This window comes from Marmota flaviventris, chromosome 16 (assembly GCF_047511675.1).
Source record: "Marmota flaviventris isolate mMarFla1 chromosome 16, mMarFla1.hap1, whole genome shotgun sequence".
In the NCBI taxonomy this organism is placed as follows: Eukaryota; Metazoa; Chordata; class Mammalia; order Rodentia; family Sciuridae; genus Marmota; species Marmota flaviventris.
In genome coordinates this window covers 67,530,331-67,543,724 of record NC_092513.1, presented here as the reverse complement: position 1 = coordinate 67,543,724, position 13,394 = coordinate 67,530,331, and the positions used below count along the sequence as shown (strand labels likewise).

The 13,394-nt window shown below is 54.3% G+C and overlaps 1 protein-coding gene across 1 annotated transcript; it reads left to right on the top strand.

Annotated features, from left to right (window-relative positions):
* The first annotated feature begins 6,100 nt into the window (after positions 1-6,100).
* On the top strand, positions 6,101-7,561 carry Txndc2 (thioredoxin domain containing 2). Its single transcript, XM_027920702.2, has 2 exons — positions 6,101-6,185; positions 6,465-7,561. The coding sequence occupies exons 1-2, from the start codon at positions 6,101-6,103 to the stop codon at positions 7,559-7,561; spliced, it is 1,182 nt and encodes a 393-aa protein (XP_027776503.2).
* The last annotated feature ends 5,833 nt before the right edge of the window (positions 7,562-13,394 follow it).

Sequence of the window (13,394 nt, the reverse complement as noted above, 5' to 3'; positions counted from 1 at the left end):
TACCAAAAAAAAAAAAAAATGCAGGAAGAAAGAAACCCCCATGACCAATAGGAAACCCAGGGCCCTGGTCTCTGGGGAGGCAGCCCTCCTTTGCATCTGCTGGGGGTTCCCCATCTACACCAGCTTTGGAAATGTCTGGAACGAGAGGACCCACGGCGGCCTCCTTGGTCAGTGGCACCCTGCACAGATTCACCCTCCTACCTCCTCCCCGCATAGGTGCTATGCCCCTTCCTGCACAGGTGTATGTAATAGGACCTGGTGTCAGGAGAGTTGTGCCCTGAGGCCGGGGCCTTCCCAGGCAGCTTGGGGGGCTCACAGGATGATGGGCAGAGGGACCTGGAGGACAAGGATGAGCTCAGGGTGCACTTGGTGGCACTCCTTCAGCATCCTCGGGCCCCTCTGAACCGTCTGCACCTATTCCCTGTGCAGCCCAGTGCTGTCCAGAGAGCAGGCCCTGTGGACAGGGCAGGAGGGAGGTTCCATCCATGTCACCAGCCTGTCCCCTCCAAGCATGGCTCCACTTAGGTTTCTAGACTCCCCAGTGACAGCGGCTGAGCCGCCTGCTCATGGCCTTACCTTCTTCTCGTGCTCCTGTGAGAAAACCGAAGGATGACACCTGTGGTGGCAGGTGCAGAAATGGGCTGTGCCCCGTGGGGCGTGAGGACAGGAGCGGGCACCATCTCTCCAGAGTGTTTGTCACTCCAAGCCCGACACAGTTGGAAGGGTCATGTCCCCCAGCCCGAATTCTCAGCTTTTCTCTGAACTGGTTCTAAATGCCCACGTGTGTCCACACGTCTGCACTGCGTGTTGTGCAACACGTGCAGCCAGAACTTAAATTGGCATAAAAGCAATGACCACCCGCTGCCCTTCAGCTTCCGGGCAGGAGCCTGGGGCCTGGCTGGGCTGCAGCCGGCCTGCCCAGAGCCTCGGCCTGGCTGGGATTCAGGGGCCCCATTCCCTGCCCCCGCCATAGGCAGGAGGCCTCTGTGGCTGCCAGTTGGACCCTCCATGGATTGCTTGAGTGGCCCCACGATGGGAGGGGCCCGTGTCGAAGGCAGAGCTGAGCCAGTCACCTCCCTTCCCCTTGTGGCCCACAGTGGCTTCCAGTACTTAGGCCTTATGTGCCGTCTGGCTCTAACCTGCACCTTCTCCCTGGGGTGGGGGAAGGGTGTGTAGAAGTTTCCAGAGATGCCATGGTGTGCCCGCTCCAGGGCATGGACCTGCTCAGGGGTGCACTGCTTGGCTGCAGCCCTGCAGAGGGGACTCCTCCGCTCGGGGCTGTGGCTGTGGCCCCTGCGCCCATGTTTGGGTGAGCTGGTCCCAGCCTGTTTCTCCAGCCTGACCTGCTAAGCTCTTTCTCATCTCCAGGGCCCCTTCCTAGAGCCTGGGGTGGGGGAGCAGCTCCAGGCTGGCCTCCTCGAGCCTCTTCAGTCCTGAAATTCTCTGCTTGAGCAGACTTCACCTCCAGACGGGGCACCTCAGAGGGAGCGGTGCTGTCCACATTCAGCAGGAGCAAGTGGCCTCGCCGGGCAAACTGCAATGTGCAGCGCTGTGGTCCAATGGGAGCGTCCACTCCAGAACCATGTCCTCCCCAGTGGGAGGTAGGAAGAAGGCGGAATCACAAGCCACCATGGCATTTAGAGGTGTTCAGAGGTGGGCCTTTGAGGAGTGACTAGGATTAGGTCACTAGGGAAGACTCTCATTATTGAGTTCTGGTGACATTCTATGAGAGAGGGAGAGAGAGAGAGAGCACAAATGCCAGACCCTCTGTTTCTCCCCACCTGGACTCTGCCAGCAAGGAGGTCATCACTGGGTCCTGGACCACAGGCCAGAATGTGAGCTGAAACAAACCTCTTTGCCTTATAAATCACTCGCTCTGTGGTATTGTGTTGTTAGCAGCAAAGTAGAACTTTCATCATTCTAGCCTGACATGCGTCATACCTGGCAAAGTGGGGGATGTGTCAAGGAGAGGGTCAGGAAACTCAGGGGTTCTTGGGGGTAAGCACCCTATTGAAACTACCTCTGTAACGTCATCCACTCACCTGCACACCCATCCACCTGTCCACCCACCCAACCATTCACCCATCATCCACCTTCCCTCCATCCATCCACCCACTATCCACCCATCTTCCCACCCACTAACCCATCCACCCATCTTCCCATCCATCCACCCCCATCACCCATCCATCCCCCCACCTGCCCTTACTCCTCATGTGATGCTGAGCAAGTAACTTGGTCTCTCTGGGTTTGTTTCCTCCTATAAATAGACATAGTGCCACATTCCAGGGTTGACATCGGGATGAAGTAGAGTGACAGAGAACTTGGTGGCTGTGACAAGGATGCAGACCTTGGCCTTGGCCCTGAGGTGGGGTCTCTGCTCCTGGCTTTTCACTCGCCACTTTCTTCTTTTTCTTCTCTTCCCTTTTCTCTCTCTCGGGAGGCAATACAGGGTGGAGATTCAGGAATCTGGAGTCAGACCAGCTGATTCTGGCTTCCAACCCTGACAGGCTGGCTGTGGGCCTTTGGTGGGTAACCTCCCTGAGCCTCAGTTTCCTCAATGCAAACTGTGGATAATAATTCACATGCACCCATATCCACACTCCTGGAATCAAAAGGTTTTGTAAAAAGAAAGATTTTTTTTCCATGTTTGGCATAATCGCTTGGCGGCAGAACCAAACCTGAACTTGGGCAAAGCTATTTACAACTGTATTTCTCCAACCAGGGGTGACGATTGGGTGATGGAGCTGAGAAATGCTGCAGTGTTTGATTAGAGAGTCCTCCTGCAGCTGGGCTGGAATGTTCTGTGATAGACACACCATGTCTGTAAAATCTAGGCAAGAATTCTGAAGTTGAAGATGCCTTTGCCCAAGGCATCGAGTACTGCGGGGTGCTCCAGGCCCCGGGGCTGGAGCAAGGAAGTGCAGAGGAAGAGCTGCCCCGTGGGAGCCATAGGCAGCCCCAGCAAGGACAGTGTGGAGGAGGCTCTTGGTGCCCCTGAGTGGGGCCTCAGGGTTCCGCCCTGCAGAAGGCACCTGGTGCTGGCAGCCAGCAAGAGCCCAGGAGCAGCAGCTGCGGTGAGCAGAGCCACCGGCTGCACCAGGCACCGCCCGGGGTTTACGTCCACCTCGTACTTCCCACCCACCCCGTACTTCCCACCTACCCCATGAGGTCCGTGCCGTCATCATCTCCATTTTACAGATGAGGAAGCTGGAGTGAGGGGTTCAGTGAATTGTCTAAGGTTACAAATTAGCAAAGGCCAGATGTCAAAGGCTAGCACCTTCTGTATTTTCATTATAACTGCTGTCAGGACAACAGAGAAGACAGTCGGGTGTTCTAAAAGGTTCCCGTGAACTACTCTCAAGTCATCTCTCATTTTGTTCAAGAAACACATCTGAGAAGGGTGCACAGTTGCTTCATCTGTCAGGACCCTGGAGAGCTGACGTGGGGCTCTCAGTTTCATGCAGCAAGAAAGTAGGGCAAGCTGCATCCACAACAGGTTCACCTCTCCAGACCGACTCGCCCTCAGGGGAAGGTCTCCCCTGGGGCGTGAGGTCCACCCCTCCAGACCTACTCACCCTTGGGGAGGAGGGAGGCGCCCTTGGCAGGGTCTCCACCGGGGAGGGGGGAGCATTGGTGGCCCCTCACTGGAACACTGAGTCCTCTGACAGAGACCTGGTGGTGGGCCTCCACCACCATCTGATCTTGCCCGCTGCTGCAACTGCTCAGCGGACCAGCAGGCTGCCTGTGGAGTCCTTGCTGTATCCCTGGCCCCAAGGCTGAGACCTTGCTCAGCCCTCTCTGGATTCTCAGCTGGCCTGGACCCCCATGCACCAGGGTCCAGTGATCTCAATCCTGTAGGGCCTCAAGCACTGAGTTTGCTTCTGAGAACCCAGTGCCCAGACTGGTGTCCCCAGGTGGGCCTGGTGTCTGTGCCCCTCCCCTTGGGCTCTCCCTGGCCCTGCACACATCTTGCTATATAGCTGGATCTGAACCGTCCCTGCAGATGTGTGGAGTATGGTCCCACTGGGCACTGGGCGGTGGTGGGAACTTGAAGAGGGTGTGCCCTGGGGTCAGGAGGGCCTAGCTTCCTCCTCTCCCACCTCCTGGCCACGCGCTCAGGGCTCTGCTCCACCTGGGTGCTCCTCCCCTGCTGTGCTGCCCGCCAGAGGATCACAGCCTCCAATGCTGAGCCACAGTAAGCCCTGCTCCTTGTAAGCTGACCACTCAGGTATTGGAGAATCCCAGCTCATATCTAGGCACGTCCCCAAGTGCTAAGACTCCCTCCCTGAAATGCCCTGAACTGTCCCCTCCTGTCAGCAACACACATGCCTGAACCCTCTCCAGGTCCCACCAGCTGTCCTCCGTGCCTCTCCACTGAGCCGCCCTCTCCTTCACACTCACCCTCAGAGAGAACCTTCATCTCCTCCAAAACCATGAGCCAGAATAAACCCGTTTTCTCTGTAGGCTGCTTGCCTTGCGTACTTTGCTACAACAATGGGCACTGACTAACACAAGGATCTTCGGGAATGACGCCCAGCCTCGCTGTTCTGGTTCTTTTTTCCTAACATTTAATGAAGAGGAAGAATCGTGCATGAGCTGAGAGGCCTCTTGCTGCAGAGGCGCTTTACATTGGGGAAAGATGTGCTCTTGTCCTTTAAAGCATCTGAGATCCTCGCCCAGTGCTTCCCAGGAGCGAGGCGGGGCTGTGCTTGGTGGCATCTGGGGAAACAAGGACGGATGTTGTTAGGAATGTGGCTTTGCTGCGTCGCGTCTCTCTCCCCGCTCCATTCCGCATGTTGGTGTAGAAGCTCAGAGAAGAACTTGGCCCCCCGATGTCTCGATGTCTCGGAGCCCCTGCGGCCAACCTGACTACCTCTTGGTTTCTAAAACAGGTGAGGACTTGTGCAAAGTGCATGTCAGGGAGCATGCACCTCAACCCCCATCGCCTTGGCCTGGGTGCACCCTGCAAAGTGCAGGGAACAGGTGCAACCTGCTTTGAGAACAGAGGAAAGTGTGGACTGCGTTCGGCACCGTGGGGCAGGTGTGGCAGAGGGAGCCAGCGCCAGCCACAGGACGCTCTCCCTCTGAGGGGAGGGATGTGCCTGGCAGGAGAGTGCAGGTGGAGCTGGAGGGTGGGGAAAGGCTCTGGCAGGAGCTGGACCTGTCCTGGGCACTCTGGAAGAGCCTCCGTGGCCACGAGGGGACACATTGGCCACAGCCACAGGTGGTGCTGCGCTTTTGTGTGTGGTTTGTCCTCCAAAGGCTCCTGCGTCAGAAGCTTGGCTCCCAGAGTGGTGGTCTCCTCCTGAAGCAGAGCCTCGTGGGAGCTGGTCACGCCACGGGTGCTGCTGCAGAAGAATACAGCAGTGCTGCTGGGAGCCTGAGCTGCTTCTCACAAGGTGGTGGTTACAGAAGAGCAGGCTCCTCCTCATGCTCTGGCTTCCTGACCATGTGATCTCTCCCTCTTGCTTGGTACCCTACCATTGTGATTCCATCTGCCATCGGGCTCTCACTGGAGCTGAGCTGATATGGCACTATACCCTTGAACTCCCAGAACTGTGAGCCAAATCAATGTCTTTACTTTATAAAATACCCCACCTCAGGTGTTTTATTATAGTAATTGAAAACAGACTAATACAACGAGTAAATCATAAAGAGAAAACTAAATCTGGGCAATCCTGGACAGAGATGTTAGGAAAGTGGGTTCACACCACCAGACTGGACAGGACATGAATAGCCCTGAGCAGCAGTTCAGAGTGTGAGCTTGGAACTTGCCCTCCACCCTAGGTCTGTGACCTTGGGCAAGTCACACACTACAAGGCTGCTTCCTCTTTGTAAAGTGCTGATCATAATGGCACTTACCTCAGTGGCCTGTTACAATGTCTCAGGCACAGTGTGGCCAGGCCCTGCACCCAGCCAGCAGGGGACTGCGGGTGTCACTGTGGGGACCCTGAGTGGGAAATCCAGCTGTAACATGCGGGCTGGGCAGACATGGCCCTGGCACTCCAGTGCCCGTATGGATAGCAGGGCAGAGGGGCAGGGCACCCCTCACCATGAGGCCTCTGCGAAGGGTCAGGAGGGGCGGAGGCAGGGGCCGGAAATGGAAAGTGTGCCATCCAGAGCCGCAGAAGAGTCTCAAAGGAGATCGGACGATCAAGAAGAAACCGCTGAGGATGATGGCAATGGTAAGGGGGATGGAAGAGGGCCACCTTGGAGACGTGTCCTTGGGGAGGAGGTGGTATTGTCAACCAAGAGGAAAGTTGTCATTAAAACAAAAAAGTAGCCAAAGACCCAGTCCTCCCAAGCTGCTCGGCTTTCTGTTGAATGACGTCGTTGGCATCAGCACCTCATTCACCAGACCCGACGGAGGGCCTGGGAAGGGCAGCAGCCTTCCTCGGGGTAGCTTCTTCTTTCACATTTTTCACTTTATCTATCTACTTTTTGTTGTTGTTGTTGTTGTTCAGAAAGCCCATTACAGGTTCTGCCCAACAAAGGGGCTCTTCGGGTCCCAGGGTTCTTGGACACAGCCAAGGCCAAGGAGAAGACCTTTGTCCCTGGGGTCAGTCACGCACTCCAGCTCGCCACAGAAAGGTCTCAGAGCCTGCAGCAGAGCAGTGACCTCCCCAGGTTCTCAGCAAAAAACCCCCAGTCTCCGCAGTTCTCTAAGACCACAGCCAAAACTGTGCTCCCCAAACAGGGGAGCATTCCCAAGTCCCCTGCAGACCCCGCCCAGCCCAAGGCAGGCAGCACCCCCAAGCTCCTGGCGAAAGCCGTGCAGCTCAAGCTCAGGAACCCCCCCAAGGCCCCAGCCAACGTCACAGAGCCCCTGCAGGGCCACAGTCTGCAGGCCTCCGAGAAGGGCACCCAGCCCAGGAAGGGGCACTCCCCCAAGTCCCTAGACGAAGCCATCCATGCCAGAGTGGGGAAGGCCCCCAAGGCCTTCGGACAAGCCACCCAGTCCAGGCTGGGCATCATCTCCAAGGCCTTCGGACAAGCCTTCCAGCCCAGGGTGGGCAGTGTCCCCAAGTCCTTAGAAGAAGCCACTGAAGCCACAGTGGGAATGGCCCCCAAGTCAACAGAGGAAACCTTCCAGCCCATGTTGGGCAGTGTCCCTGCCTCTTTAGAGGAAACCACGCAGCCCGAGCAGGGTGATGTCCCCGAGCCCTCAGAGGAAGCCCTCCTGCTGAAGGACGACGACCTCTGTGAGCCCGAGGACAAGGCGCCGGAGCCCCTGGACGAGGACTTGGTGAAAGTGATCTTGGACAAGGAGGACCTCCAGGAGGTGCTCGCGACGGCCGGCGAGCGGCTGGTGGCCGTGGAATTCTCGGCCACCTGGTGTGGGCCTTGCAGGCATATCCGGCCGCTCTTCCATGCCCTGTCCCTGAGGCACAAGGACGTGGTGTTCCTGGAGGTGGACATCGACGTCTGCGAGGAGCTGGTGAAGGACTTTGAGGTTTTCTCCCTCCCAACCTTCCAGTTTTATAAGAAGGAGGAGAAGGTGGGCGAGTTCAGTGGGGCCCTGATAGAAAAACTCGAGGCAGCCATTGCAGAATTAAAGTGACCATATATTTCGAGAACACTGTCAACAGCCGGCAGTTTACAGCTTGTGATTTTGTTGTTGTTGTTGTTGTTTGATTTACAAACCAAGTGTAACCAAAGTGTATGTGTGAATGGCACTGCTCTGACAGGAGTGTCACCCTTTCCACAGCTCAAGGCATTGAAGCCCGTAGTGAGCTTCTTGCTGAGGGGAGAGCTGAAGACAGAGATTCCGTGGGTGGACATCGAAAGCCCCAGTGTCCCCTCATTTTCAATCTCAGTTTTATTTTTCCATTTGCCTTTGAAAATTCTGCTCATTTTTTGCAGCAACCTTGGGAACTTAGGTAACTCCTTTGTAGGAGAATACGACTAAAAGATGAGTGGAAAGGTCTTTTCTTATGGGCTCGCATACCTTTGGGGATTCTGATAAAAGACTTTTGGAAATAAAGAGTTTGGAAGAGACCGGTGCCTTGGCTGGCCACACGTCTTATGCTGGGAGTGCCGAGGAGCTGCCTGCAGCTGAGGCTGTCCCCAGATTTCAGGCCAGGGCTCCCTTTACTAATCCATGCTTAAAGATCTGAGACAGAGCTCAAAACTTGGGTTTTCTCAGAGTCTCACGTTCCCCTGTCCTTGGTGTCATTATGACATCAATGCCCTGGTGGCAAAGTTCCTGCCTTGTCTCCCTGGTTACTGGTTCCTGATTTCTAATCCCAGGTGTCTCCAATCCCAAAGGCCCAGGTCTGGACCACAGGTGTTGGCTTGGTCCAGAGTGGCTGGTTATTTTTTGAACAGCTTCACTGAGGCACGATTGATGTACCAGGAACTGCTCACGCTGACCCTGGGCAGCTGGAGGAGTCTGGCCAAGTGCTCACACCTGCCACCCGCCCCCTCCAGAGTGGCCTCGGTTTCCTTTGCTTTTTGTTATTGTAACATGAACACCTGAGCCGATCTGCCCTCTGAACAAAGTCCTAGTGGCCGACCCCACACTGCCCACTCCAGGCAGGTGACCTTACCTTGTGTGACTGAGCTCTGTTCCCACTGAACAGTCACTCCCGTTTCCCCTCACCCCACCCAGCAGCCACTGTTCTCTTTTATGCTGGTCCAAATGTTTTTAAAAATATGAATTTATGGCCAACACTGTAAAGACCAGGATTTCCTCTAAAATAGAAATTTTTAGATTTGCTTGAAAAAATGCAAAGATCTGGCAATCAGAGGTTTGCTTTATTTGAACCAATCAATCCTAGGGACTGAGGGGCAGCACACTCCTTGAAGGGGACATCTGTCACAGAGCTGTGGGCGACTTTGTTTATCCAGGTGGGTGGCAATCTCTGGGGAAGATGCTAGTGGTGCTGCCCATTGCCTGGCTGTGGGCCTCGCCTGGCCGTGGACCTCCCCTGGCTGTGGGCCTGCCCTGGCCACCTCAGAGATACCTCAGAGTTAGGCCTCCTTTGCTCCATTAACAGCGAACCAAATACCCTTTACACTTGGCCCTCGTTCCAAAAAAAGATTTGGAATGATCTGCAAAAAGGGCTAATGATAAGGCCAGCGAACTAGTAAGAGGAAATTAGAAGCTTCAGTGAATATCACGTCCACTCTGAGGGCTGGTGTCAGAGCTCAGATCGAGGGACCGATTTTGTTCTGAGCTTCTTGACCAACAGGCGAGAAGATGGAAATTCAGCAGCACCCAGATGTCATTACCTGAACTGAACAAGCTTCAGGATGCGGAGGAGGAGCCCCGTTGTTCCTGAACTAACTCCCTGGGTGAAACGTCTCTCTGAGGCCTTAAGTATGAGACGCTGAACCACAGATGCTGTGCCCAAGCAGATGCTGATGCCGGGCCCAGAAGAGTCTTCACACGGCCACTCAGGCCAGTGATCGTGGGGAGAAGCCAGCGCCAGGAGAAGGTCTTCTCAGTGGGAAGAGTCCAGATTCCATCCAGTAGACGGACTCCTTCTGGGGAGGGAGCTTCCTCTGACTTTACACTGTGACTTGCTCCTGCTTTCCCTCAGAGCAACAAGCTCCTTGATTCTGCCAGCTTCGACACAGGGGCCCAGACATTCATGAGTTGGCCCCACCCATGCCACCAGAGCCCAGTCTGGCCACTGGTGAGCCCTCACCTTCAAACTATGCAATCTGAAGGATCGGGGACTCTGAAATCTGACATTGGTGACATACACCAAGCAATGACTTTCTGGGACCCTAGATTCAAAGTCATTGTTATCAATATCTAGATTGCTAAGTAATGTTATGGACAATGACATCAAAAATCCCCCAAATTTTGTGGTTGCCATTGAGAAGAGATTTAAGAGTATTGTTAACGTCAGGGGCTGGGGTTGGAGCTCACTGGCAGAGTGCTTATCTAGCACATGTGAGTTGGATCCTCAGCACCACATAAAAAAAATAAATAAGTTTAAAAAATTAAACAGAAAAAAGAGTTGACTACCTCGGGTATTCGGTCGAAGCAATGGAAAGCCGACGGACACACTGGGAACCGGCCATCTTCTCCTCAGCATCTCCTCCTCCAGTGTGGGTTCCTCATTTTGGAATAGCACTGCCAAGGGGGTCCACACAAGGCCCTGGGGCAGGGCTGGGCCTGTGTCCTCTGGGATCTCACCACTAGTAGGACTCACAGATGTGCCCCCTTTGTCTCCTGGTAGCAGAGCATGGGGCCGGGGCAGACACAGAATTGCTTCTCAGTGATGAGCCGCCAGCTCCTGCAGAAACCCCCTCCCCGCTGCTGCCCCAACTCCACAAGACTGCCGGTGTCCCTGAAGGGACAGGACTCAGTTATTCCTGATATGAGCAAGGCTTGCTGCCCAGTGTGCGTAGAAGCCCAAACTATGGCTTCCCTGACTTCTGTAAGAAGAAACCTTTATCAAAGCTTCACCATCAAGGAGATGGGGCCCTGCCCGGACCCTCTGCAAGGAGATGGGGCCATTCCAGGTCCCCCTTGCAAGGAGACACACGCATGCCTGGTCCGCCCTGGCAGTCAGCTGGGAGGAGTTTCTTTGGGGCTTTTTGATGTCTTGAGTCTTGATTGGATACAGTGGTGTCGTTCAGGTTTTTAGTATCCTAGTGCTGTTATGATTTCATGGTCAGCATCCCTCACTCCTGGTGGTCATCCCTGTTACCCTGGTCCTAAATCCAAGGTTCCATCCATCTTGACACCTTGTGGTCACTTTTACAGGACAGTGTGTTCTGCAATTATCTTCTACAGCCGATGGAAATGAGGACATCATTTAAACATGCCCAGCGGTGGGGGAAGGAACTGAACTCCATCTGATTTGGGTGGTTTGGGAGGGGGCGTGGCTTCAGAGTCCCAGTCTTGGAAAGGACACAGGGCTGGTGAGGTGAGGGAGACCAGGCCGCCTATGTTGCAGGCTGGCATCTGTCAGAGGACTCTGCCTGGGGGTGCTGGGAGACAGAGGTCTTGTTCCTTTGAAGATGACATTCTTGGGCACGGCTCTTGGAGAGAGGCTTCTGAGTTAGACAGGAGATACGCTCACAGCTGTGCCCTCTTGGGCGGTGGCGCCAGGGAGCCTGCTGCTGTCCTCACGAGGAGGGTCCTGACCTCAGCCCCTACCCCAGGTTCCTCAGTGTGCACCCAGGGATAAGAACACGGCTGGTTGCCCGCTCATATCCCTCTGAATTCCAGTGCTGCCTCCCCAGGGTCCCAGCTCTGAGCTTCCTGTAGCAGGCAGAGGACCTCCGTGCTGGCTGGCCACGTCCAGAGGAGGGAGGGCAGCGAGAGGAGGGCAAGACAAGGAAAAGCGAGTCAAGTGCTAAAGACAGATCCCTGCTTCACTGTAATTGAACCCAAGGCATAAAATGTCATGATGATTGGTCGTCTGTGTGTATGGATGATTTTTCACTCTGATTTTTGTTTTTTCTACTTACTTATATAATTAAAAAAATAAAAAAAGAAAACTAATGGAGAGCTGTGGAGACTCCAGCTGGAGAGATCCTGCTGGGGAATAGACACAACCTAGAGGAGGCCTCTCTGGGGAGGACAGGAGCCGGAGCCTGGGCACGTGGATGGAGGGCCAGCACCTAGCCCTGGCCACACTCCAGCCCCAGGCCACACCTCCCAGGGCCACGTCAGGCAGAGTCTCTGTGTTTGTTGCCCTCAGACTATAAATGGTCTAGGAATGGAGACCAAGTCAAAGGTGGCTCTCCTGCGTGGAGGTGGACTTTGTGTGACACAGGTGTCACTAAGTAGGTGGTTTACCATGCTTTGGTCACGCAGAAGCCCAGCTTGAACCTGCTTCAGAGAGAGTGGAATTGGAGAGCCTAAGGGATGGCCAAAGGTACTCAGATGGCACCAGCCGGACTCAGATGTTTTCCACCTCTCATCTGCTGCTCCTGCTGACGCCCATGCTAAGTGACGCTAATATGGCTTGTGAGTCAAAGGAGAATATGAAACATCCTGTTAGTTTGTTTGCTCTAATAGTATACCCTGCGGTGCTGGGGTGTGGTCCAGGAGTAGGTGCTGGCCCAGCACAGGTTAGGCCCTGGTTTGATCCCCAGCACCACAAACAATCAACAGCAACCGTAACCCCACTGCAGGGCCTGGAGCCTGTCAGACCCGCAGAGCCACAGGAGCGGAGGGATTTCTGTGGGCAGTGGAAGGAAGAGCAGCCATGCACACAAGCATATTGATCTCAGGAAATGGCATGTGGCCTCCCTTCATTAGACCAAGAGGCTGCACTAGTGATGCCATCAGAATCACCTTCTCCCCACTTATAAGTCACAGTGGAAAACCAGACCCATTAACAGGCTGGGTATTTATCACATTCCTTTTAACACACCCTCTTATTATACTCTGATCCAATCTAACTTCCTTGAGTCTGTATGTGTGCAGCCTTAGAACTAAAGGCTTGTGCCTTATTCAAATGATCAATTATCTTATGCTAACAAGTGACTTCCACTAAAAGTGGTACATGGCTTGTGAGTCAAAGGGGAATATGAAACGTCATATTAGTTTGTTTGCTCTAATAGAATACCTGACACTGGCTTCTTTGTAAAGAAAAGAGATTTATTTAGCTCACAGTTTGAGAGTCTGGGAGTGCAAAATCAGGGGCCACCACCTGTTCAGGCTCTGCTGTCACAGAATGAAAGAGGAGCAGGAAGAGAAACTGCCTCATGAAGAAGGGACCAAGCACGGGGTGACCTTGCTCCCCTGAAAGTAACTCATCTTACGAGACCAGAATTCCATCCCCTCCTCGAGCTGCGTGCATATGACTCCTCCACCTTCCAGGACCGGGTTCTTCCATCTCAGCCCCACCGCACTGGACCACACTTCCAAGACCCAAACCAGCCCCAGTGCGTAGCGAGCATCAGGGAAGATCGGAGGCCACAGGGCCACAGAGGCTGTGAACAGGGAGGACAGCTGCGGGTTCCCTCTAGCAATGCTTTTGAAACTTACTGTCTTGAAATAAGCCCCATTCGCTTTAACAGCAGTGTTCCACGTAGGCCACTTCCTCCACGGTCAGCACTTCTGTCCCGTCGAGGCAGAAGTGGTTATTTCAACTCAGTTGTATCCCGCAAGCACTCGGGGGCTATAGTATGCTGTAAGATTCTATTGTGATTTTTGGCAGATATATATATTTTTTTGCTTCCCAGAACTTGTAAGGGAACTGTGACCTACTGCAGCTCACATTCTATGGAGATGGAAATTAACTAAAAAACAAGGTGACCCCAGGGTGCAAACCCAGAGACAACCTGGCACTTGGCCCACAAGACCTTTCAACACTGTGGTAAGAAGTGCCGGCACAACGGTGGCAAATGTTTGGCTCTAGGCAGTGTGGTCAGTACCACCCAAGGCCGTGGCTTGAAGGGTTGGGAACTCGAGATTTTCA